Here is a 22,432-nt window from a genome sequence, read left to right as displayed (position 1 = left end):
TAGGAAAAAAACATTACGGGTGATTACATACAGAATCTGTCTACACAAATATTCTTTCAGGGCAAAAATTTGAGATGAAAAATTTCCCTTAAAAAGGGATTGTCTAGTTTCATACACTTTTCTGAGTTAATAGAAGGGTTTCCTCTTTAGGACCTTCAGTCAGAAAGGTTACAAGGGACACCTCTCTCTCTGGAGGACCTGTCCTGCATTACACAGACAACCCACCGACTTGAATGGACATTGTGTAACTCTTCATGTCTCCTGTGGTGGCGCTGCAGGGAAATTGAACACTTACTGCATGTTTTCACCACAGTAGATGTAGAGGTCCCTTTAGGGGGACACCAAGATCATTTTATTGTAACTAGTAGGGATTGTCCAAAAGGCGCAAGAGCTACCTCAGCACCTTCTATACCTATGTCCCTGCCCGCCACCTTGATAGTAGAAATCGATGCCTACAGGAAGCTGCTCACATAGCGAGGTATGGTATAAACATATAATGATAAACATCTCCCAGGTGCAGGTTTTGGGGTTGTCCAGGACACCAACTATTGGTGGTCATCTTCAGGATAGCTTATCAGTATCACATTGGAAGGGGTAATACTCCTGGTTTGACTGCTGTGGCCTCTTCATTGGGTACAAGCACAGTGCCGCCCATTTTATAGTGGCTGTGCCTGGTATTACATCGTAGCCCCATTCACTTGAATGGGATTCAGCTGCATAAAACCCCCTTTAATGACTAAATACATTTTACTGTAGAGATTGTACACTGTTGGGATGGGCTTAGTAAATGTGGTTGTACTTACCTTTCCTAATTCCACGCTTCATCTTTATACATATCACTGAAATAATCGGCACCATTACCATCACGATTACAACTACTATGATTATGAGAGTATAATGACTCCTGGGGGCCAATGTTTTATCTGGAAACAGAGATTTGCATTCTGAATAGAAGAGCATATTCTAATAGACGCTAATGCAATGTAGTAAAAGAGTCAAAAACAATACTGTTAAGAGTTCTCCTAGCAAATAGCAGAATTGTGAATGCAGCACTGGATTAATATACTTTGTACACCAAAATCAGTCCAGGATAAGTAATGTATGTACACAGTGACTGCACCAGCAGAATAGTGAGTGCAGCTCTGAAGTATAATACAGGATGTAACTCAGGATCCGTACAGGATAAGTAATTTATGTACACAGTGACTGCACCAGCAGAATAGTGAGTGCAGCTCTGGAGTATAATACAGGATGTAACTCAGGATCAGTACAGGATAAGCAATGTATGTACACAGTGACTGCACCAGCAGAATAGTGAGTGCAGCTCTGGAGTATAATACAGGATGTAACTCAGGATCAGTACAGGATAAGTAATGTATGTACACAGTAACTGCACCAGCAGAACAGTGAGTGCAGCTCTGGAGTATAATACAGGATGTAACTCAGGATCAGTACAGGATAAGTAATGTATGTACACAGTGACTGCACCAGCAGAACAGTGAGTGCAGCTCTGGAGTATAATACAGGATGTAACTCAGGATCAGTACAGGATAAGTAATGTATGTACACAGTGACTGCACCAGCAGAATAGTGAGTGCAGCTCTGGAGTATAATACAGGATGTAACTCAGGATCAGTACAGGATAAGTAATGTATGTACACAGTGACTGCACCAGCAGAATAGTGAGTGCAGCTCTGGAGTATAATACAGGATGTAACTCAGGATTAGTACAGGATAAGTAATGTATGTACACAGTGACTGCACCAGCAGAATAGTGAGTGCAGCTCTGGAGTATAATACAGGATGTAACTCAGGATCAGTACAGGATAAGTAATGTATGTACACAGTGACTGCGCCAGCAGAATAGTGAGTGCAGCTCTGGAGTATAATACAGGATGTAACTCAGGATAAGTACAGGATAAGTAATATATGTACACAGTGACTGCACCAGCAGAATAGTGAGTGCAGCTCTGGAGTATAATACAGGATGTAACTCAGGATCAGTACGGGATAAGTAATGTAATGCATGTACACAGTGACTGCACCAGCAGAATAGTGAGTGCAGCTCTGGAGTGTAATACAGGATGTAACTTGGAACTGGTACAGGATAATTATAGCAATTGATTGGCGGAGTTACAGTTTATATGTATTATATTCTATCTGTAAACTGTAAAATGGTGGCCAGCTGAGCAGAGACATTATGGGGTTGCTAATTGTGACATATAGAAGACTTTTTATAGCTGTAACATCACTGGAGCTCTGGATGCTGGGTCTCCAATTGGGAGAATGGGTCCAGTCAGTTATTTTAATGCCTCCTCTGCCAATAATCAACGACAAGGAGGAGTCTCCAGATGCAACCACCTTCTTCCTTACCTCCCAACTCATGACCTTATCCTAATAATCCAGCCATTCTGAAGAGAATCTCACCTGTAAACATACAGGTTTCTTGTAGGTGGAAAGAGACATTCTTCTTGTCCACAGGGTTCTGGACTATGCACAGGATCTCCATGTCTTTGGAGTCGTTCTTCAGGAATATCTTGACTGTTCTTCCATTATTATATTGCTGACAATCAGATTTCCTATCTCCACATTGCCAGCTATAGGAGAAATCTGATGTGTTTGATGGGACAGAGCAATGAAGAGTAACATTGCATCTGTCTATGGCATTCTCCGTCACCTCAGTCCTTATACTTGGAAGGGGAACAGGCTCTGTAATGAGAGAACATATCATCAGGCACTGTAGACCTTTGTCTATGGCAGCAGTAGGAAGCTGAAGGCCCTGGGGATGCATATGGCCTCAAATGTTCTCCTTGTGACCCCTTATTCCATGTGGGCAAACACTCCAGAGACCCGTAAGGGTGGAAAGGTTGACAAAGCACATAACCTTTGACAGTATATATGGTTTGCTACTCTAAAATCACCAGTCTATAGACCAGCAGTGGTCAACCTAGAACATTATCGGGCCTACAGATGTCCTTGACTATAACCAAGTGCCACACAATACATGCAATGTCTTGCTTTCTCCAGTTTGAAGATCAGAGGTAGCAGGACATGGGCAGTCTCTCTGAATAGTAGAAAGGGACCTATATGAGGATGGGGGGGAGGGGAGAGGACCTTTTTTTGGGATGTGGGTATCATCAGTATTATTAAAGGAGCTTACCCATTATAGTCTCTGTACCAGTACTAAGTTCATGTGTCTCACAAGGAGGGACATGTGTGGCAATCCTCCAATATAGAGAAAGTAGGATATGGAAACAAGGGAGCACACTCACATGACGATGATCAGACGTACTGTGGCCAAACCGGACATTCATGGGATTGTTCAGATTTACCATCCAACAGCAACTTGCCAGACTAAACTGGAAGACCAGGGAGTCAATTTTTTTAAAATTTCTTAAAAATGGACTCCCTGGTCTTGGAGGAAAATTGTAAATGATTGGCGAAATTTAGCTGATCATTCCATACACTTGGTTTCAGCTGATCACATTTTCACCAGATAGAAGTCGGTCATCACCCATAGCATATGGTTGTTAGCTCTAATGTTTCAAATTATGGTCAGCCAAAATGTCCTAAAACACCAATTTCGGACAATATTTACCTCATGGGTATGGGCACCTTCAGCTCTTTCCTCATCTCCCCTGTATTCAGAGAGCCCTTTCATGTCCAGTCAACTCTAAATTTCAAACTTAAGTAGGATGCATGTCATTGAATGTGGTCCTTGGTCGAAGTCAAGGCTATCTGAGGACCTCCTAATGTTCTAGGTTGATCATCACTGGCGATTCTGATGTCAGCTCCCCGTCCATACACAATCCTCATGTCAAGAATTTTCTGGTTTGGAAACCCCTACTTAGACATGTTGAGAGATAGCGGGGTCTAGCGTGAATGGTAAAACACCAAAATGATGTGAGATAGTTGAGATGGTTCATGGGCTCCTTGTTGTGTTTGCAGACCTGGGGTTATCATCTACCATGACCAGATGGTAGTTATTTTTTTTGTTTTTTTAGAGTCAGATCATATTTCTCAATAAATGAACCACTAGTATTCAAACAAACATAATGGAGATCATTTGACGTTAGCGTGCACTGTTAGACGGGTCTAACATCTGGCATATCTCGTCAGTCAACAAAAGCGAGTGACAATGGCTTATGGTGGCAGTTAATGATTAGCCTGTAGGCCCAGCCATCTGGCGCACAGTATAGCCTGCTAGCCTGACATCATCACAAGACCTCTTCTCACTTAATTCAGAAAACACAGACTGACGCCTCAACTTTGCTCTCAGTTTCAAGAGGGCTGCTGCAAGGGATTACAATTTGTGCTGCTGTGCTCTTATCTCAAATATGTCAAGTTACATACGGTATACTATTCTTGCTTTTATATAAATGGATTTGCCCCCAAAAAGACTTAACCTGCCTCACTAGGAGGTCTCAATAACACTCCTTCGTCTTAACGGCAGCTTCTTTATCTGGGGTCGAGATTGGGACTGGTACATTCTTGGGAAGTAGCCTATGATGCCATAAACAGTATAAATAAGTACAGTATTGAACCGTGAAGTCATTAGTCAGGGTTATATTGTAGTATGTGGCCTCCACCAACCTCAGTCTACTTCAAATGTCCCACCAGGCAGCCATATTGCCCTTCTATAAAGCCCTGGTCAATGTTAACCATACCATAGACACATATGTTGTATCCAATAGCAATGGTTGTTAAATGGGCACTAACTAGTTTCCTGAATGGCACTCTTATGAGGGCACTATGTTGCCCTGCTTTTGACACAATGGTCCTATTATTTGGACAGTATAAGGAACTATTAATTGGGTAGTATTAGGACAGTACAGCAAAACAAAGTTTCCACCTTTCCAAACATACCCCCGATGGCTTAGGGGGCCACATTGGTCTGGCCTTGTTCAATGAGAAGGATCAGATCGACCTACAGTACCAGCAAAAAAAAAAAAAAGAACCTTTGGTGGTCCCAAGTTCTAACACCTTAATTGGCTACAAAAAGGACGGAAGACTGCTCGACAGTTTTATTTGGAGGTGACATTATAAACAATTACTCACCCCTGGGGGGGGATGGTCTAGGATTGGCCAGTATGTATGGTGCAGGGACTGTTAGGTCCACTACAGGAAATTTTCCTAAGGAACCCTAGTCTGAAACTGAATATGCATCATACATAGGGGCATGACATCCGTGTCTGCTCCATTAGGGCACAGCTACTGCATGGTCTAATAAGAGCAGCTCTGATTTTTCTGTGTGGCTCCTTAGATTAAAAGGATTCTGTCACCTCCCCTAACCCAAAATCGGATTTTAAAGCAGTCATGCAGCACAGCTTACCTTGAATCGGCTGTGCTCTTCTATCTTGTAATCCGTCCAGTAGTTTATGAGAAAAACGACTTTTATGATTATTATGTAAATTAGCCCTGAAGGTGCCCAGAGGGGCGTTTTATTCCCCTTAGTGTGCCCGGTAACGCCCCTCTTACAGTGCCCAAAACGCCTTCCTTCCGACTGCCTAACCGCCCACAGCCTCTCATCCCTCTCCTCCCCCTCCCTCACGGCCGAACGAACTCTCGCGCAGGCGCAGTACCCACTGAGGGCTGCGCCAGTGCGATCTGCAGGAGACTGAGGGCAGGAGCTTCATCCTCGTCACTGGGCATGCGCCGAGCCCAGTAATAATGATTTGTTTCCAGGAGGGAGGGTGGGGAAAGAAAATCGCTGGCAGGCAGGCAGGCTGGAGAAAACGCAGGGTGCAGCAGCCGATCGGCAATCCTCTGCGCTTCCTCCCAGGCTGACTGAGGGAAGAGCGAGCATCGGACGTCACTGGGCTCGGCGCATGCCCAGTGACGAGGATGAAGCTCCTGCCCTCAGTCTCCTGCAGATCGCACTGGCGCAGCCCTCAGTGGGTACTGCGCCTGCGCGAGAGTTCGTTCGGCCGTGAGGGAGGGGGAGGAGAGGGATGAGAGGCTGTGGGCGGTTAGGCAGTCGGAAGGAAGGCGTTTTGGGCACCGTAAGAGGGGCGTTACTGGGCACACTAAGGGGAATAAAACGCCCCTCTGGGCACCTTCAGGGTTAATTTACATAATCATAAAAGTCGTTTTTCTCATAAACTACTGGACGGATTAAAAGATAGAAGAGCACAGCCGATTCAAGGTAAGCTGTGCTGCATGACTGCTTTAAAATCCGATTTTGGGTTAGGGGAGGTGACAGAATCCACGGCCCCCCCTACATCACACTGTGCCCCCCTAACTAAAATGCCCCCCCAACTGAGCGGCTGCAGCCGGGCACAGGGAGATGAGCGCTTCCATTGCGCTCATCTCCATAGTCATCTGCCTGTGCTGCGGCGGGGCAGGGGAGGCGTGTCCCTTCCCCTTCCTCTGATAGGCTGCAGGCACTAGGCCGGCAGCCTATAAGAGCCATACAGCGCAGGACACAGGCCGGAAGAGGCTGCATCGCATCGCTGACATGGCGGTAAGTATAAGGGTTTATTTGTTTTTTTACAATAGTGTTACTGGCACATGATGGGGGGGCTCTTGTTATGGGGGGCTCTTGTTACTGGCACATGATGGGGGGCTCTTGTTACTGGCACGTGATGGGGGGGCTCTTGTTACTGGCACGTTATTGGGGGGCACTATAGGGGCATCTATTGAGGCCACAAAGAAGGAGTATTTTATATGGGGGGCTCTGTACAGTAGCATTTTATACTGGGACACATTATGGTGGGTACTATGGGGAAGGAGAGAGAGGACTACTATGGAGTCATCTACGGGGGGCACTAAGAAGGGGAATTTTATACTTGCAAATTATGGGGGACACTGAGGGCATCTACTGGGGCATTTTATACTGGTACATTATGGGGGCACTAGGAGGAAGGGGGGAGAGGAGCACTATGGGGGCATTTACTGGGGGCACTACAGTATATAGGGGTATTTTATACTGGCACATTATGGGGACATTAGCTCAACTGGGGGCATTACAAGGAGGTATTTTTTGCATTGTCACATTACAAGGAGAATTATTTCTACAGGGGGGCATTATGGTGGGCTTTATTACTCCCCCATGGTATGACCCCCTAGTATCAGCACCAGCCTCTCCCTGCTCTGCTATCCCTCTGCCCCTTCTCCAAATCCTTATTATGAAATCTCTCTCATTAGGATAAAACACATCAGCTCCGCCGAGCCCCCGGCCAAAGTGTTGAAGTGGTGTCCGAGACCCCCAAGGGCCAAGCCAAGTAATTGTAAGTTTTCATATGAAATATGTTTGTTATACACATATAGCCTACACTGTGCCACACAGTATACAGTATACCGCTACACTGTGCCACACAATATACAGTATACCTCTACACTCTGCCCCACACAATGTACAGTATACCTCTACACTGTGCCCCACAATATACAGTATACCACTACACTGTGCCACACAATATACAGTATACCTCTACACTGTGCCACACAATATACAGTATACCTCTACACTGTGCCACACAATATACAGTATACCTCTACACTGTGCCACACAATATACAGTATACCTCTACACTGTGCCACACAATATACAGTATACCTCTACACTGTGCCACACAATATACAGTATACCTCTACACTGTGCCCCACAATATACAGTATACCTCTGCACTGTGCCCCACAATATACAGTATACCTCTACACTGTGCCACACAATATACAGTATACCTCTACACTGTGCCACACAATATACAGTATACCGCTACACTGTGCCACACAATATACCTCTACACTGTGCCCTACAATGTACAGTATACCTCTACACTGTGCCACACAATATACAGTATACCGCTACACTGTGCCCCACAATATACAGTATACCGCTACACTGTGCCACACAATATACAGTATACCGCTACACTGCGCCACACAATATACAGTATACCTCTACACTGTGCCACACAATATACAGTATACCGCTACACTGTGCCACACAATATACAGTATACCACTACACTGTGCCCCACAATGTACAGTATACCTCTACACTGTGCCACACAATATACAGTATACCTCTACACTGTGCCACACAATATACAGTATACCGCTACACTGTGCCACACAATATACAGTATACCGCTACACTGTGCCACACAATATACAGTATACCTCTACACTGTGCCACACAATATACAGTATACCTCTGCACTGTGCCACACAATATACAGTATACCTCTGCACTGTGCCACACAATATACAGTATACCGCTACACTGTGCAACACAATATACAGTATACCTCTACACTGTGCCACACAATATACAGTATACCTCTACACTGTGCCACACAATATACAGTATACCTCTACACTGTGGAGTCTGTTCTATAAAGCACCCTTGTTCTGTGGCGGCGGACAGAAAATAATCTGGAAGTGCCCCTCCCGAGACCAGGCTCTGGATCCGCTCACAGGAGTGTACATTTCTTCTAAACTGTAATCCGTAACCTCTGACCTGCAGAAATCAGCACTCGCTCAGTAACAACTAACAGGCAGTACCTGTAGGCTGTAGCCTGGCCCTGTTACCGAAGCTAGCCGAGTGGTGTAAGGTTAAGGTACTAGTAGAGATGAGCGGCTGCTGAATCCTGATTTAAAGTTAAAGTTACTGCAGGGTATGGATTACAATTTAGAAATGTCAAATGTACACTCAGGTGAGAGGCGGGGAGGGGGATCTGTGGATGACACTGTTATAGGGAGGGGGGATCTGTGGATGACACTGTTATAGGGAGGGGGATCTGTGGATGACACTGTTATAGGGAGGGGGGATCTGTGGATGACACTGTTATAGGGAGGGGGGATCTGTGGATGACACTGTTATAGGGAGGGGGGGGATCTGTGAATGACACTGTTATAGGGAGGGACATCTGTGGATGACACTGTCATGGGGTGGATCTGTGGATGACACATATAGCATAAGATGCTATATAAGGTATGTGTCATCCACAGATCCCCTTCCCTATAAAAGTATCATCCACAGGCAACTAGGACATGTTGAAATCTGAGTGATTGTTTTTTTTTTTTTAAAACCACAGACAGCAGGACTTTACTTCCCTGTTGCGGTTTTAGGTATTGGGTAAAGTATCGCAGCATTTCTAAGCGTACTTGTGTAAATGTATCGTTGTTATAGATGGCCCCCCCCCCCCCCCCCCCGATTTTGTCCTGGCCCCCAGTGTGCCCCCCCAAAATTTGAAAGCTAGAGACGCCACTGGAAGGGTTCCCAAAGGATAAATTGGGTGTCCCAATCCCAAGTGATCAGCTGTCATCTGTGTGCAAAACCAGTGCTCAAGTCCAGTGTCGGACTGGGGTACCTAGGGACCACCAGTAAAATGTATTTGGGGGGGCCCACCGTACGGATACATTCAAATATAATAAATAATCTAACATTTTTTTATATGAACATAAGCTGGTTGAGGTGCTGTACATTGAATATATGTATGTAGTGTACTAAATCTAATGTTTTATGTGCCACTTGTGCAGGGGGTGGGAGACTAGGGGCCCACCTTGCTCAGGGGCCCACCGGGGGATTCCCCTGTACCCCTGTGGGCCAGTCTGAGCCTGCTCAATTCCACAGAAGGTCCACCTCAGGAGAAATGAAGCATTGCGCCATCGTCACTAAAACCAATCTGCTGCCCATGTGTTGTGCCACACAAAAATATCATCTTCCTCACGTGAAGGAAAGGTTTTCCACATTATACATAGCTGCAGTAATTATAGCACTGTATAGTTATTAACCCTTTATGGTTAGTGGACCTACTAGTAAGCTCAAGGATCCCAAGACTGATACTGTGACTACTTACCGTACACGGTGACATTAAATGAATAAGATTCTCGTACTCCATTTACATCTACAACATCAATGGTGTACATCCCACCATCTTCCATAGTCAGATCCACGATGGTCAATGTGTGTAGGTTCTCAGACAGTTGTAGCCGATCCCTGAACTTAGAGGGATATACATAATGTGGTTTCTCAGTGGTGTCCAGTATTGTGACTTGTTCATTGATCTTATCAAACCTCCAGGTAATTAATCTAATTGCTCCGATCTTCTGGGAAGGAGAATAAGACATCCTGAGCGATCCGTGCAGTAGAACGTTCTTGTGGACCTGGATGTTTGCTTCACCTCCTGCAGACACAACATAGAGATTACTGATATAATGTTATTTATATACCAATAGACTAAGTCCCACCCATGCCGTGTCTGAGCCAGCCCCCGAACAGTCTAGAACCACCCTAGCATATTGGCTTATGCCCTGCCTCTGCTGTCCCATTCACAGGACAATCTTGAAAACAAATGTCAGGAGGTGTAAGAAGAGAGAGTCCCTATGTCAAGCTCCTCGCTCTCCGACCCCACACTCCGATTAAGCTTGGAGTGTTACTTTAGCTATCACTTCTCCTTTGTGGCTCTATTGCCTAATTCTGGAGACTTCTCGCCTACTGCCTTCCACACAGTGAAAAATAGAGAAGAGGTCACCAATAGTAAGAGGAAGACAGCTGGGAAAGTGTCATCCATTATTACGATAATAGGAACAGATATGGTAGGGGTTCAAAGGTGATTGGTGGGCAAGCGACCAGTGTAACAGCGCGTGCCCTGGGTCTCCTCTGCGAGAGGCACGCGCGTGCTACGCATCCTATATGATTGGCATGTGTGCAGTATGCATCCTATGACAGTGGCCCATATGTGACAAATGTCTAGTATGAGAAGCATGTATCTCACATGTATCTTGTATGCATCCTATGTGAGTGGCATGTACATGAGTGCAGTTCCTGCCCTGCGTGTGCATGGCACATATGCGGCACGTGTCCGTGTATGAACGCCACATGTTCGGCATGTGTCCAGAGCACAAGGGTTTCGCAGCCGTCTCACACACAAGCCCTTTGCAGTCAGTGCAGTCTCTACTGCAAATGTAACTCCTGAGATCCCCCAGCCATCACTCCCCTATGCTTTACATCTCAGCTCTGCTTCTTCTGTTTGGCTCCTGGATATAGACACAAGCCCGCACACCATGCTCAATGATCTGATCAGTGGACGTCCCACTGTGATCAACCCCATCAATAAGGCTATATTCTGTAACGGCAAGCCGCCAGCAAGTGTTTATTTTCCATGTAGCGCCACCTCAGGAGAAATTAAGTATTACACGCATTTCTACATTAATTCTGGCATTTTATGGTTATTGACGTATGGAGAAGTAGTTTACAGCCAGAAATGGATAAGTATAGCAGTCCAGAGCTTCTTCACACAGAGTCCGCAATATGAATATGGGAAGTGCGGGATTATAGGTTCAAATCAAGGGGTTTTCCAGGATAGAATATGGATGGACATAAATCTTTGACCTGTGGGACCCCCACCCATCCACTGTGCTCCAACCCCATTGCTGCAATAACCGACAGCCCTGTACAAGGCAGTTCAAGTTCATGGCACAGAGCTGCAGTACCGGACACAGCCTCATGGTGAGAGTGGCGCTGAGCAGTGAAGGGGCCACAGGAAAAAAATGAATGCTAATTTTAAGAAGCCGTGAGAAAGCAATGGTGGTTTCTAGGACATAGGAAATAGAAAATAGCTCAATTCTGTTCAGGACTAATATAAAAAAAAAAACACACAGGAAACAGTCACAAATGAAAAAAAATCAGCGATCATGTAGCATCTGAGTGTATCCTCCTACTCAAAGGGACTGAGATTCGAAAAAAAAATGGCTGCCCTTGAGCTTGGCATTGCAGAAGGGGTTGAGCTTGGCATTGCAGAAGCGAGATTATTATTGGCAGCGAATGGCAGCATTGTTTAGGAAATATACGGTAGTATTATCTGGATGGCGGTATTATTTAGGCATTGTGCAAGTATTGTTTAGGAAATATACCGCAGTGATGAATATATTATACCTTTGTATTCTTTGGATACTGAGCAGAAGTATTATTTAGGAAATATATGACAGCATTAAGTGGGCGCTATACGGTAGTAGTTTTTGAATACTGGATGGAGGTATTATTTAGGCATTGCACAATGTCATTTTGGCACTGAGGAGATATACGGCAGTGTTATGCGGGTGCTATATGATAGTATCATCGGGATACTGGATGGAGGTATTATTTAGGCATTGTACTACGGGATTATGGTATTTTGGCACTGAATGGCAGCACTATTTAGGAAATATGCACCAGTGTTATTTGGGCACTATCTGAATGAGGTATTATTTAGGCATTGTACCAAGTTATAATGGCACTAAATGATTATAAATATTTGGGCAAAAAAAATGCACAGTGTCATATCAGACCCCTAAATATAATGCACAGAGCCTGCACTGGGTGAGGGCTGCACCAGGTGGCTTAGCTACGCCGAAATATTTGCACACGGCGCTTCCCTCCCTGTTTTGAATAGGCAAACAGCGACAGATGGAGAGCAGGTCTGCAGACAGTGTATTTGCCTACAGGGCAAACTGTAAACCTAAAAAGTAATTAAACACTAACCCCCCCCCCCCCTTATTCAATAAAAAAAACTGTGACATCACAGCATAGGGATAGCATGCACTACTTTTTTGCGGTGTGGACCGTCGGATGCGGATCATGGACCCCATTCAAGCGAATGAGTTCGTAGATGCCGGGCAGGCAGTCGATGCACGTGTATAGTAGACCACAGCACGGGCACGGCCGCTACACGGTCATGTGCATGAGGCCTTATGCTCACAGTGATGTCACAGTACACTGAGAATGCTCACAGTGATGTTACAATAAGGAGGGGGATAATGCACACAGCAATGTCACAGTACAGGGTGTAAGGGATCGCGCTCTCTCTCAGGGGTTTGCAATCACAGACTTCTCCTCCGACAACAAAAGATGCTTTATTTTGGCACTTCAGCACCATCAAACACATAAACATCAAAAATAATCCCCTGCCCGTCGGGGCTCTACCCAATACACGTGTTGTCTAACACACGGGATTAGATCCGGCTTCCTCAACCATATACGGTCCAGTGCAGCAGCCTCCAGGTTTGTGACCTTACCAGCACCCTTGGGAAGGGGGGGGGGGAGATGGTCCAAAAGTCCTCCCGACTCTGACCGTGGTGCAACCCTCTTTCTGTAGTCATCGCTGGGCCGCCCCCCAAACTTCAGCCTTTCTCCCTCCAAGTCATACACAGAGGGTTGTTTTATCCCTCCTTGATTACAGCAGTAGGCCTCACCTGCGATCACCTCCAGCCAAAGACATATTGTTGAATGGATTAGGCAGTGGCTGAGGGACAGACAACTGAGGATTGTAGTCAATGGAGTATATTCAGACCAAGGTCTTGTTACCAGTGGGGTACCTCAGGGATCTGTTCTGGGACCCATATCGTACTGGTACGTCCTAACTTTAAAACTACATTGTGGCCCGGCGGGGGGTTAATCGGAACAGGATGTCCACTGAAATCATTCAGCGGGCATCCTGTCACAACGCCGGCGATCGCAGCAAACCGCAGGTCAATTCAGACCTGCGGTTTCCGGCTTTACCTGAGGTTTGCGGCAGCGATCGGCGGTGCCATCGGGTCCCCATGCAGCTGTAGAGGGGACCCGATGGCATGGAAGGCAGCGCGATGCCTTCCTGAGGCATCTGCGCTGCCTTCCGGTGTAGAGCCTGTGAGATCCAGCCCCCTGGATCTCACAGGACGTAGGCTGTATGAGTAATACACACAGTATCAGGCCGAATGCACACGGCCGTTAGCGGTCCGTGGAACCACGGGCTGGATTCCTGCTGAGAGCAGGAGCGCACGGCGTCATTGGTTGCTATGACGCCGTGCGCTTCCTGCTGCCGCTGAGGTACATTCATACACTGGTATAGATCATACCAGTGTATTACTGTATTGCGGCGGCAGCAGGGAGCGCACAGCGTCATAGCAACCAATGACGCCGTGCGCTCCTGCTCTCAGCAGGAATCCAGCCCGTGGTTCCACGGACCGCTAACGGCCGTGAAACACGGCCGTGTGCATTCGGCCTAACTCATACAGCCAATGCATTCCAATACAGAAGTAAAGGGGATTAGACCCCCAAAAGTTCAAGTCCCAAAGTGGGCCAAAAAAAAAAAGTGAAAAAAAAAAGAAAGAAAAAGCTGAAAAAAAAAAAAAAATTCCACCCCAAAAATTAAAAGTTTCAAGTAAAAATAAACAAAAACGTCATTTACCCCATATAAAGTAAAAAAAAAAAAAAACAACATATTAGGTATCGCCGCGTCCGTATCGACCGGCTCTATAAACATATCACATGACCTAACCCCTCAGATGAACACCGTAAAAAAAAAAAAAAAAAAAAAAACGGTGCTAAATAAACTGTTTTTTGTCACCTTACATCACAAAAAGTACAACAGCAAGCGATCAAATATCAAAATAGTACCAAACAGTCACCTCAGCCCCTACCTGAGACAATCTCCCAAAAAATAAATAAACTATGGGTCAGAATATGGAGACACTAAAACATCATTTTTTTGTTGATATTATTGTGTAAAACTTACATAAAAAAAAAAAAAAAGTATACATATTAGGTATCGCCGTGTCCGTATCAACCGGCTCTATAAAAATATCACGTGACCCAACCCCTTTTTTGTCACCTTACATCACAAAAAGTGTAATAGCAAGCGATCAAAAAGTCACACGCACCCCAAAATAGTACCGAAAAAAAAAGTCATCTCATCCCGCAAAAATCATACCTTACCCAAGGTAATTGCCCAAAAACTGAAAAAAAATGATGGCTCTCAGATTATGGAAACACTAAAACATGATTTTTTTTGGTTCAAAAATGAAATCAGTGTAAAACTTACATAAATAATAAAAAAATAAAAAAGTATACATATTAGGTATCGCAGCGTCCGTGACAACTTGCTCTATAAAAATATCACATGATCTAACCTGTCAGACGAATGTTGTAAATAACAAAAAATAAAAACTGTGCCAAAACAGCTATTTCTTGTTATCTTGCCTCACAAAAAGTGTAATATAGAGCAACCAAAAATCATATGTACCCTAAACTAGTACCAACAATACTGCCACCCTATCCCGTAGTTTCTAAAATGGGGTCACTTTTTTGTAGTTTCTACTCTAGGGGTGCATCAGGGGGGCTTTAAATGGGACATGGTGTAAAAAAAAAAAAAACAGTCCAGCAAAACCTGCCTTCCAAAAACTGTATGGCGCTTCTTTCCTTCTGCGCCCTTCCGTGTGCCCGTACAGCGGTTTACGACCACATATGGGGTGTTTCTGTAAACTACAGAATCAGGGCCATAAATATTTAGTTTTGTTTGGCTGTTAACCCTTGCTTTGTAACTGGAAAAAAATTATTAAAATGGAAAATCTGCCAAAAATGTGAAATTGTATCTCTATGTTCCATTAATTCTTGTGGAACACCTAAAGGGTTAAAAAAGTTAGTAAAATCAGTTTTGAATACCTTGAGGGGTGTAGTTTATAGAATGGGGTCATTTTTGGGTGGTTTCTATTATGTAAGCCTCACAAAGTGACTTCAGACCTGAACTGGTCCCTTAAAATTGGGTTTTTGAAAATTTCTGAAAAATTTCAAGATTTGCTTCTAAACTTCTAAGCCTTGTAACATCCCCAAAAAAATTGAATATCATTCCCAAAATGATCCAAACATGAAGTAGACATATGGGAAATGTAAAGTAACAATTTTTGGAGGTATTACTATGTATTATAGAAGTAGAGAAATTGAAATTTGGAAATGTGCTATTTTTTTTTTTACACATTTTTTGTAAATTTTTTATAAATAAAAATAAATCTTTTTGACTTCATTTTACCAGTGTCATGAAGTACAATATGTGACGAAAAAACACAGTCTCAGAATGGCCTGGAGAAGTCAAAGCGTTTTAAAAAGATCAGTACTTAAAGTGACACTGGTCAGATTTGCAAAAAATGGCCAAGTCCTTAAGGTGAAATAGGGCTGAGTCCTTAAGGGGTTAAATACATAAAGGGAATCAACAAGGTAAAAGGAGAGAATATTTAAAAGAAGAAAAACTGCTACAAGAGGACATAGTTTTAAATTAGAGGGGCAAAGGTTTAAAAGTAATATCAGGAAGTATTACTTTACTGAGAGAGTAGTGGATGCATGGAATAGCCTTCCTGCAGAAGTGGTAGCTGCAAATACAGTGGAGGAGATTAAGCAGCATGGGATAGGCATAAGGCCATCCTTCATATAAGATAGGGCCGGGGGCTATCCATAGTATTTAGTATATTGGGCAGACTAGATGGGCCAAACGGTTCTTATCTGCCGACACATTCTAGGTTTCTATGTAGTGGAAGGGTGTGGACTGGCAGATCCCACTACCAAACCTATATCCCAGTCCACATGAAATCCAGCCCAGAACAACATGTAGACAAAACTGTCTCAGCAAACTACACTTTGCTGAAACCACTGTAGCTTTCTGGATTACAGTTCTCTCAACCAGCTGAGGTCTCTGGGTGGGATATACACGCCTCCCAGCACTTATACTGTACACATCACCACAATGGATAACAGCTGACTTCTCCTAATATTCCCCGCTTGTTCTGTGTCTGCAGAGCTTCCTCTGGTAATTTTTTAGCCTGAAAGGAAAATTTACAGTAGTTGCAGCAGCCCCCCTTCCACAGTCGTAACCGGAGCCCCCGCCCCACCACTCACCATTACATACTTCTCAATCCCCCCCACCCCCCCCCAAAAGCGGTCTTCACCTGGGGAACATGCCCAAATACAGGCCATTATCAGCATGACGCTTCCTGACATCTCTTCAGTGGAAACAGTTTTTGATTGTCAGCTCTTCCTTTCTTGCGCTGCCCTCGGCCATTGTTCTCATTTGCTTATACTGAGTGATTTTCTGCCGTTTCCACAGTCTAGGCGTTCTTCCGTTCCTCTCATGTGTTTCCTCCAATTGTTTCATGGGTGCCGACCCTCTTGGCGGGAGTATATATAGGTGACATTTACAGGGTATTCCCCATAACCACAAACCTGGTTATTCATGTTAAAGAACCCAAAAGTGGCATTCTGGTGAAGAAAAGCCCTGTTCCTCTACCATTTTAGGTGACTGAGTCAATAGAGAGGTGGTCTTCCCAGCCAGAGCAGGACATCCATTCATTACCTCGACAGCTCATTGATTTTTATGGTCATCGTGTAATGCTCTTTGTTCTTGTCGCACCCAAGATCCACTCATTTCTGTGGCCATCTTCTCCCTGGTTACGGTCATTGACAGGACCAGGTAGTGGCAAAGCAGAAAGGGATGGGCTGACCACAGAAAGGAGTGGAGATTGAGTGCACCCCCGTTGCACTGAAGGCCCACTTTGCATAGTATCATAACCTGAGAACAGGGCCTCCGATAAAAAAAAAAAAAGAAATAGCATTTTAATCAGGAGAAATACAAAAAATATTAAAGTTCTGGCTGCACTACATCTACAATCTTTTTTTTGGTGGGTGCTTATTAACTTCCTTTTAGTTATCATACCAAAGTTCTCTTAACTGGCATCCAACTGGAAAGGACATGGGGGTGGAGCATTGCTATCTGCTGCTTTCAGCCAATCAGCAATATTGGTAAGCTTTAAGTTGTTACCAGAACAGTTACCGCCCACTAGTCCTTTCCAGCTGGATGCCAGACAGTATACATCCTCTAGGAACAGTTGCATTTCATGTTCCAGAACAGTTTCTCTTCACAAAGCCCCGCCCTCAAGTCCTTTCCAGCTGGATGCCGGACAGTATACATCACTTCATGGTCATGCTGTAATCAGTCACGGCTATATGGCCTTACGTTTTCTCCTCATTTATCACACCGATTAAGGCTTTCCTGATACCTCTCCATCAGGCACACAGACTGCATACTAATGGACTGACAGATCTGACTTCACCTTGCTTGGAAAATATTAGTCTTCTTCACGGTGTCTGACATCGGCGAGAAACCCGCAGTTTTTGCAGAAAGGCTCCGACCACAGTCACTTCCCCACTTCTATCATTTCTTCTAGAATACGGAGCAAAAAAAAGGGTTTGTAAGATGGAAACTTATCCTCATGAGATCAGGAGAAGCGACTGATCGGTGGGGGGGTCCGGGTTTCTTCTGGGGCGTCTACTCTTATGACTATGTTGTGCCATTCCTCTGTTATTCCCACTAGAAGCTATGAATGAATTTCCAGCAATTTGCAATGAAGGTCCTGTTGGGTGTTACTAGTTGGGGTGTGTGTCCCTGCACAGTCTTAAGCTATTCAATCAATGCTGTCAGTGTCAGACTGTGCTGGGACCCCCCCCCCCCCCCCCCGGCGCGGGCACAGGGGTAATCTACAGTTGGAGCTAATTACCTAAAGATCAATGTATCGTGCAGATAACATTGTTAGCAATACACCAGATGGCAGGGCAGGTGCACACCTAAGCTGCAGGTGCGGTGGACAGGTATCATTAACTCTTTCTGAAGCAGAAATACTGCTTCAGAAATATAAGGGTATGGTGGTAATAAGCTGTAGTACGCCCCTGTGATGGTGCAGGAGCTGTGCCCGTAATGGTGGAGATCAGTGGGAATCCAGTCATTTAACCACCCATATTAGTAGCTGGACAGAGGGATGGGCTCCCATTGGCACCCCTGTGACATGATCACCAGGTGCCGATGTGTTGCCCGATTTCTCCATGTGACTTAATATATTTATTTTCTTATTATAATTTTTTTTACTATGCATTTCACACATTTTTTAAAATATATTTTTACTAGTATGTATTTCATACATTCATTAGATTTCATACATTTTTTATTTAATATTTTTTACTATATTATTTCGTAAATTTTTTATTATATATTTTTTTACTAGTATGCATTTCATACAATTATATATTTTTTATTATTATGTATTTCATACAATTTTTTTTTTACCATTATGCATTTCATACATTTTTATTAAATATTTTTTACTATATTATTTCGTACATTTTTTATTATATATTTTTTACTAGTATGCATTTCATACATTTAATTATATATTTTTTATTATGTATTTCATAAAAATTTTTTTTTACTATTATGCATTTCGTACATTTTTTATTAAATATTTTTTACTATATTATTTCGTACATTTTTTGTTCATTATCACTTTTCGTTATTTCATAAATTTTTATTATATATTATTTACTTCATACATGTATAACAAAAATTATTTCATACATTTCTCATTTCTATATTATATATACACTATTATTTGCTATTATTCATTTATGTCATACACGTGACTATCAGGCTCTGCTGTAGGCAACACATCTGATACACCGCCACGTAAAAACCTTGCAAACGATCGCATAATCAAGTCTAAAAGGCCACCTGAACATGGGTGCGAGTGAACGCACATAAGATCCGCACACAATTTTGTGCGTTTCGGCACCATAATTTGTAATTGCGGATTTTGGCGCGGATCAGGTTTTGCCTCAGATCTCACCCTTCCATTGAAAAAGTAATTGACGCTCCGGATTTGGAAAGGTGTAATCTCATACACTTTGCTGGTACCGTACTAGGTAGCGGTTTTTCACGACTTATTCCGCAAGGTGTGCAGGTGGCCAAAAAGGGCTAAGAAAAAAAGTTTAGACAAAAAAAAAAGAAATTAAAAATATTCCGAATTTTTTATTTTTTTTCACTTACAAAGCATAAAATATATACACATTTTGGTATCATTCGTAACAACCCGAACTATAAAAATATCACACAGTGAACACCATAAAAAAAAAAAAGCCAAAATTGTGTTTTTCCCCCCCCAAACTTTTCTCATCCCCAAAAAAATTAATAAAAAATGCTGCCGACAGTCCTCATACACAGGCTGGTACTGCACTAATCGGGCGACTCGTCATAAATTCTTGGAGTAGTTTTTACCACAACCGTTACGTGCGAAACGCAGGACAAATCGGCGCGTACCTCCAGCCTAAACCTGGCCTTCATGAGAGATGTGGTCAGGAATGGCCTCAGGTCTCGGCCTGCCTCAGGGGATACTGGGAAAGACGCTTCCAAATGTGGCAGACGAATGGCACTTTCTAAAAGAAAACCAGTCTGTGTTGCCCATAGTAACCAATCACAGCGCAGCTTTCATTTTTCCAAAGCCCCCTTAGAAATGAAAGCTGCGCCGTGATTGGTTTCTATGGGCAACCAAGACAGGTTTCATTTTAGGGCAGGTTAACATGCCGGATTTTGACCGCTGTGTATAACACGGCAGAAACGGCTGCATTTTCTGCTGTGTGTTCTCAATCTGGATGGTGCCGTCCCACTCTGAGGTGTCCGTCTGGTAACCGCGCCAAAAATGGACGTGTACAAGAAGTATGGCGCAGCCCCCCTTTGCAAAAAATGAGAGGCAGTTTCAGCGTAGTATTTTGCACCGAATCCGCACTGAAAACCCATGTAGAAAAACGTTATGTGAACCTACCCTAACACAAACTGGTGTAAAGGAAAATTGCCTTAGTTGCCCATAACAACCAACCAACCAATCAGATTCCACCTTTTATTTTTCAGAGCTCCTTTGGAATATGAAAGCTGGAATCTGATTGGTTGCTATAGGCAACTGAGCCAGTGTTTCTTTACGCCAGTTTTGATACCGTAAATGTCCCCCATTGTGTTCAGAGATCTCCAAATTGCCTTACGGCCGGGTCCTCATCCCACCATAGAACAGCTGTGGGATGAGGTAGAAATTCTCACCACAAATCTGCAATAATATCATAAAAAAAGGGGAATTCTGAGCTTCGTAAGATCCTGAAAACCCCCTTTAAGGACAAGCTCGCAAGCCTGGACTACCCTTTGAAGTGACTAGGAGACGCCCTTGTGCTGGACGATGCCATGTATGGTACCTTCAGCGTATAACACAGTCACACCTCGAGCCGTAGATTCTCTGCATACCGTTATATTGTGCCCGTGTCGAAAACTAATATACGTTATATTTTCTGATTTTGTTTTCGTTTTAATAAAGGGATAAAAATAAATTACTAATGAAAGAAAAAAAAAAAAATCTCTAGTACGTAGAACTCTTAAAAGACTGGAGGTCCAACACAGATTTTTCGGAATAATCCACTGTATAAATTACAAAGAATCCATAAAAATATACCAAAACAGCCCCCCATCCCCCTCGAAGAAATTCTCAGTGCACAGACTCACACTATTAACCCTCGACAGACAAGAGCATTTGAGTTTAGACATTTATTCACTCTTTGCCGATGTCTGGGGTAAGTTTCTCTGTCCCCTGGATGTCTCGGAGGTCTCCATCTATGAAGTTACTACTACCACCACCACTACAGACCATAATGCAGACCCTTAATGTGGGGCCCCTTTGAGTGAGCCACCACCTCAGTACATAGATCTAAAGAAGGAATGCTCTGTAAAAACTTACCTAAAGGAGACAGAACCAGAGAAACAAGACCAAGAAGTATGTCCAGCTTCATGATGATGATGGCAGCTGGACAAATAATCGGGGGGGAAAGAGGTCAGAGAGGAGCCTTTCTCCATAGAACAGCTGCAACTGATCTGCAGACAAAAGCCAGGATCAGCCCTTTACTACTACTCCTCCTCCCCTCCTCCCCTCTCTTCCTCTTCTAGAGCTGTGATAGATCCATAAAACTGAAGACCCTCACAGCAGGCCCACAAGATAAATCTAGATGCCAAAGCGAACCACCTGAAGAAATGAGAACCCTCAGACCACGGAAATAAATATAGATCCTCCTAAACCAGACCTCAGGCCGACCCTTACACAGATCTCAGACCAGACCCTCTTTGGGCCTCTTTCACACGAACGTTCTTTTTTTTCAGTTTACGAGCCGTTTTTTACGTTCCGTATATGGAACCATTCATTTCAATGTTTCCGCAAAAAAAACTGAATGTACTCCGTATGCATTCCGTTTCCGTATTTCTGTTCCGTTGAAAGATAGAACATGTCCTATTATTGCCCGCAAATCCCGTTTCGTGGCTCCATTCAAGTCAATGGGTCCGCAAAAAAAACGGAATGCATACGGAATGCATCCGTATGTCTTCCGTATCCGTTCCGTTTTTGCGGAACCATCTATTGAAAATTTTATGCCCAGCCTTCTATGTAATTACTGTATACTGTATATGCCATGCCCTCGTTTCCGTTTGCGATCCACAAAAAAGGGAAAAAAAAGGAAAAATGGAACAGCGAAACGGAACGGAACCGGAAACACTACTGAAACAAAAAACTGAAAAACGGATCCGTTAAAAACGGCCCACAAAACACTGAAAAAGCCATACGGTCGTGTGAAAGAGGCCTTATAGAGAATGGACATAGATTTTACATTACTGGAGGTCATACAGGAGGAGAGCCTACTTTTTCCTACTCAGAGGCAGCCGTTGGGGCTCATTTATCAAGCTTGCCTGTTTTTGGCAATAAAATTAGACAAGTGTATTTAATTTGTGTTTCTTTTGCAGAGTATTTATTAAAAGTCGCCCAGCCGTTGATGAATTAGACTCGGCGGATT

At 43.8% G+C, this 22,432-nt stretch overlaps 1 protein-coding gene across 5 annotated transcripts in view; it reads right to left on the bottom strand.

Moving 5' to 3' along the window:
* LOC120981656 (CD48 antigen-like) overlaps positions 1 to 21,481 on the bottom strand; it is a 31,209-nt gene extending 9,728 nt beyond the window's left edge. For 3 of the 5 annotated variants that reach the window (XM_040411252.1, XM_040411253.1, XM_040411256.1), the window contains exons 1-4: positions 21,334 to 21,481; positions 9,810 to 10,136; positions 2,428 to 2,709; positions 804 to 923 (exon numbers count right to left, since the gene is read on the bottom strand). In XM_040411252.1, coding sequence (XP_040267186.1) covers positions 804 to 923; positions 2,428 to 2,709; positions 9,810 to 10,136; positions 21,334 to 21,385 — 781 coding nt within the window. In that variant the 5' untranslated portion in view covers positions 21,386 to 21,481. The remainder of the gene's footprint in view (positions 1 to 803; positions 924 to 2,427; positions 2,710 to 9,809; positions 10,137 to 21,333) is intronic. The other 2 variants (XM_040411254.1, XM_040411255.1) reach the window with 1 other exon arrangement.
* Between the last annotated feature and the right edge of the window lie 951 nt (positions 21,482 to 22,432).

The sequence above is a fragment of the Bufo bufo genome, chromosome 11 (assembly GCF_905171765.1).
Source record: "Bufo bufo chromosome 11, aBufBuf1.1, whole genome shotgun sequence".
NCBI classification, from domain to species: Eukaryota; Metazoa; Chordata; class Amphibia; order Anura; family Bufonidae; genus Bufo; species Bufo bufo.
The sequence above is the reverse complement of the archived record's forward strand: the minus strand, read 5'-3'. Positions and strand labels throughout refer to the sequence as shown.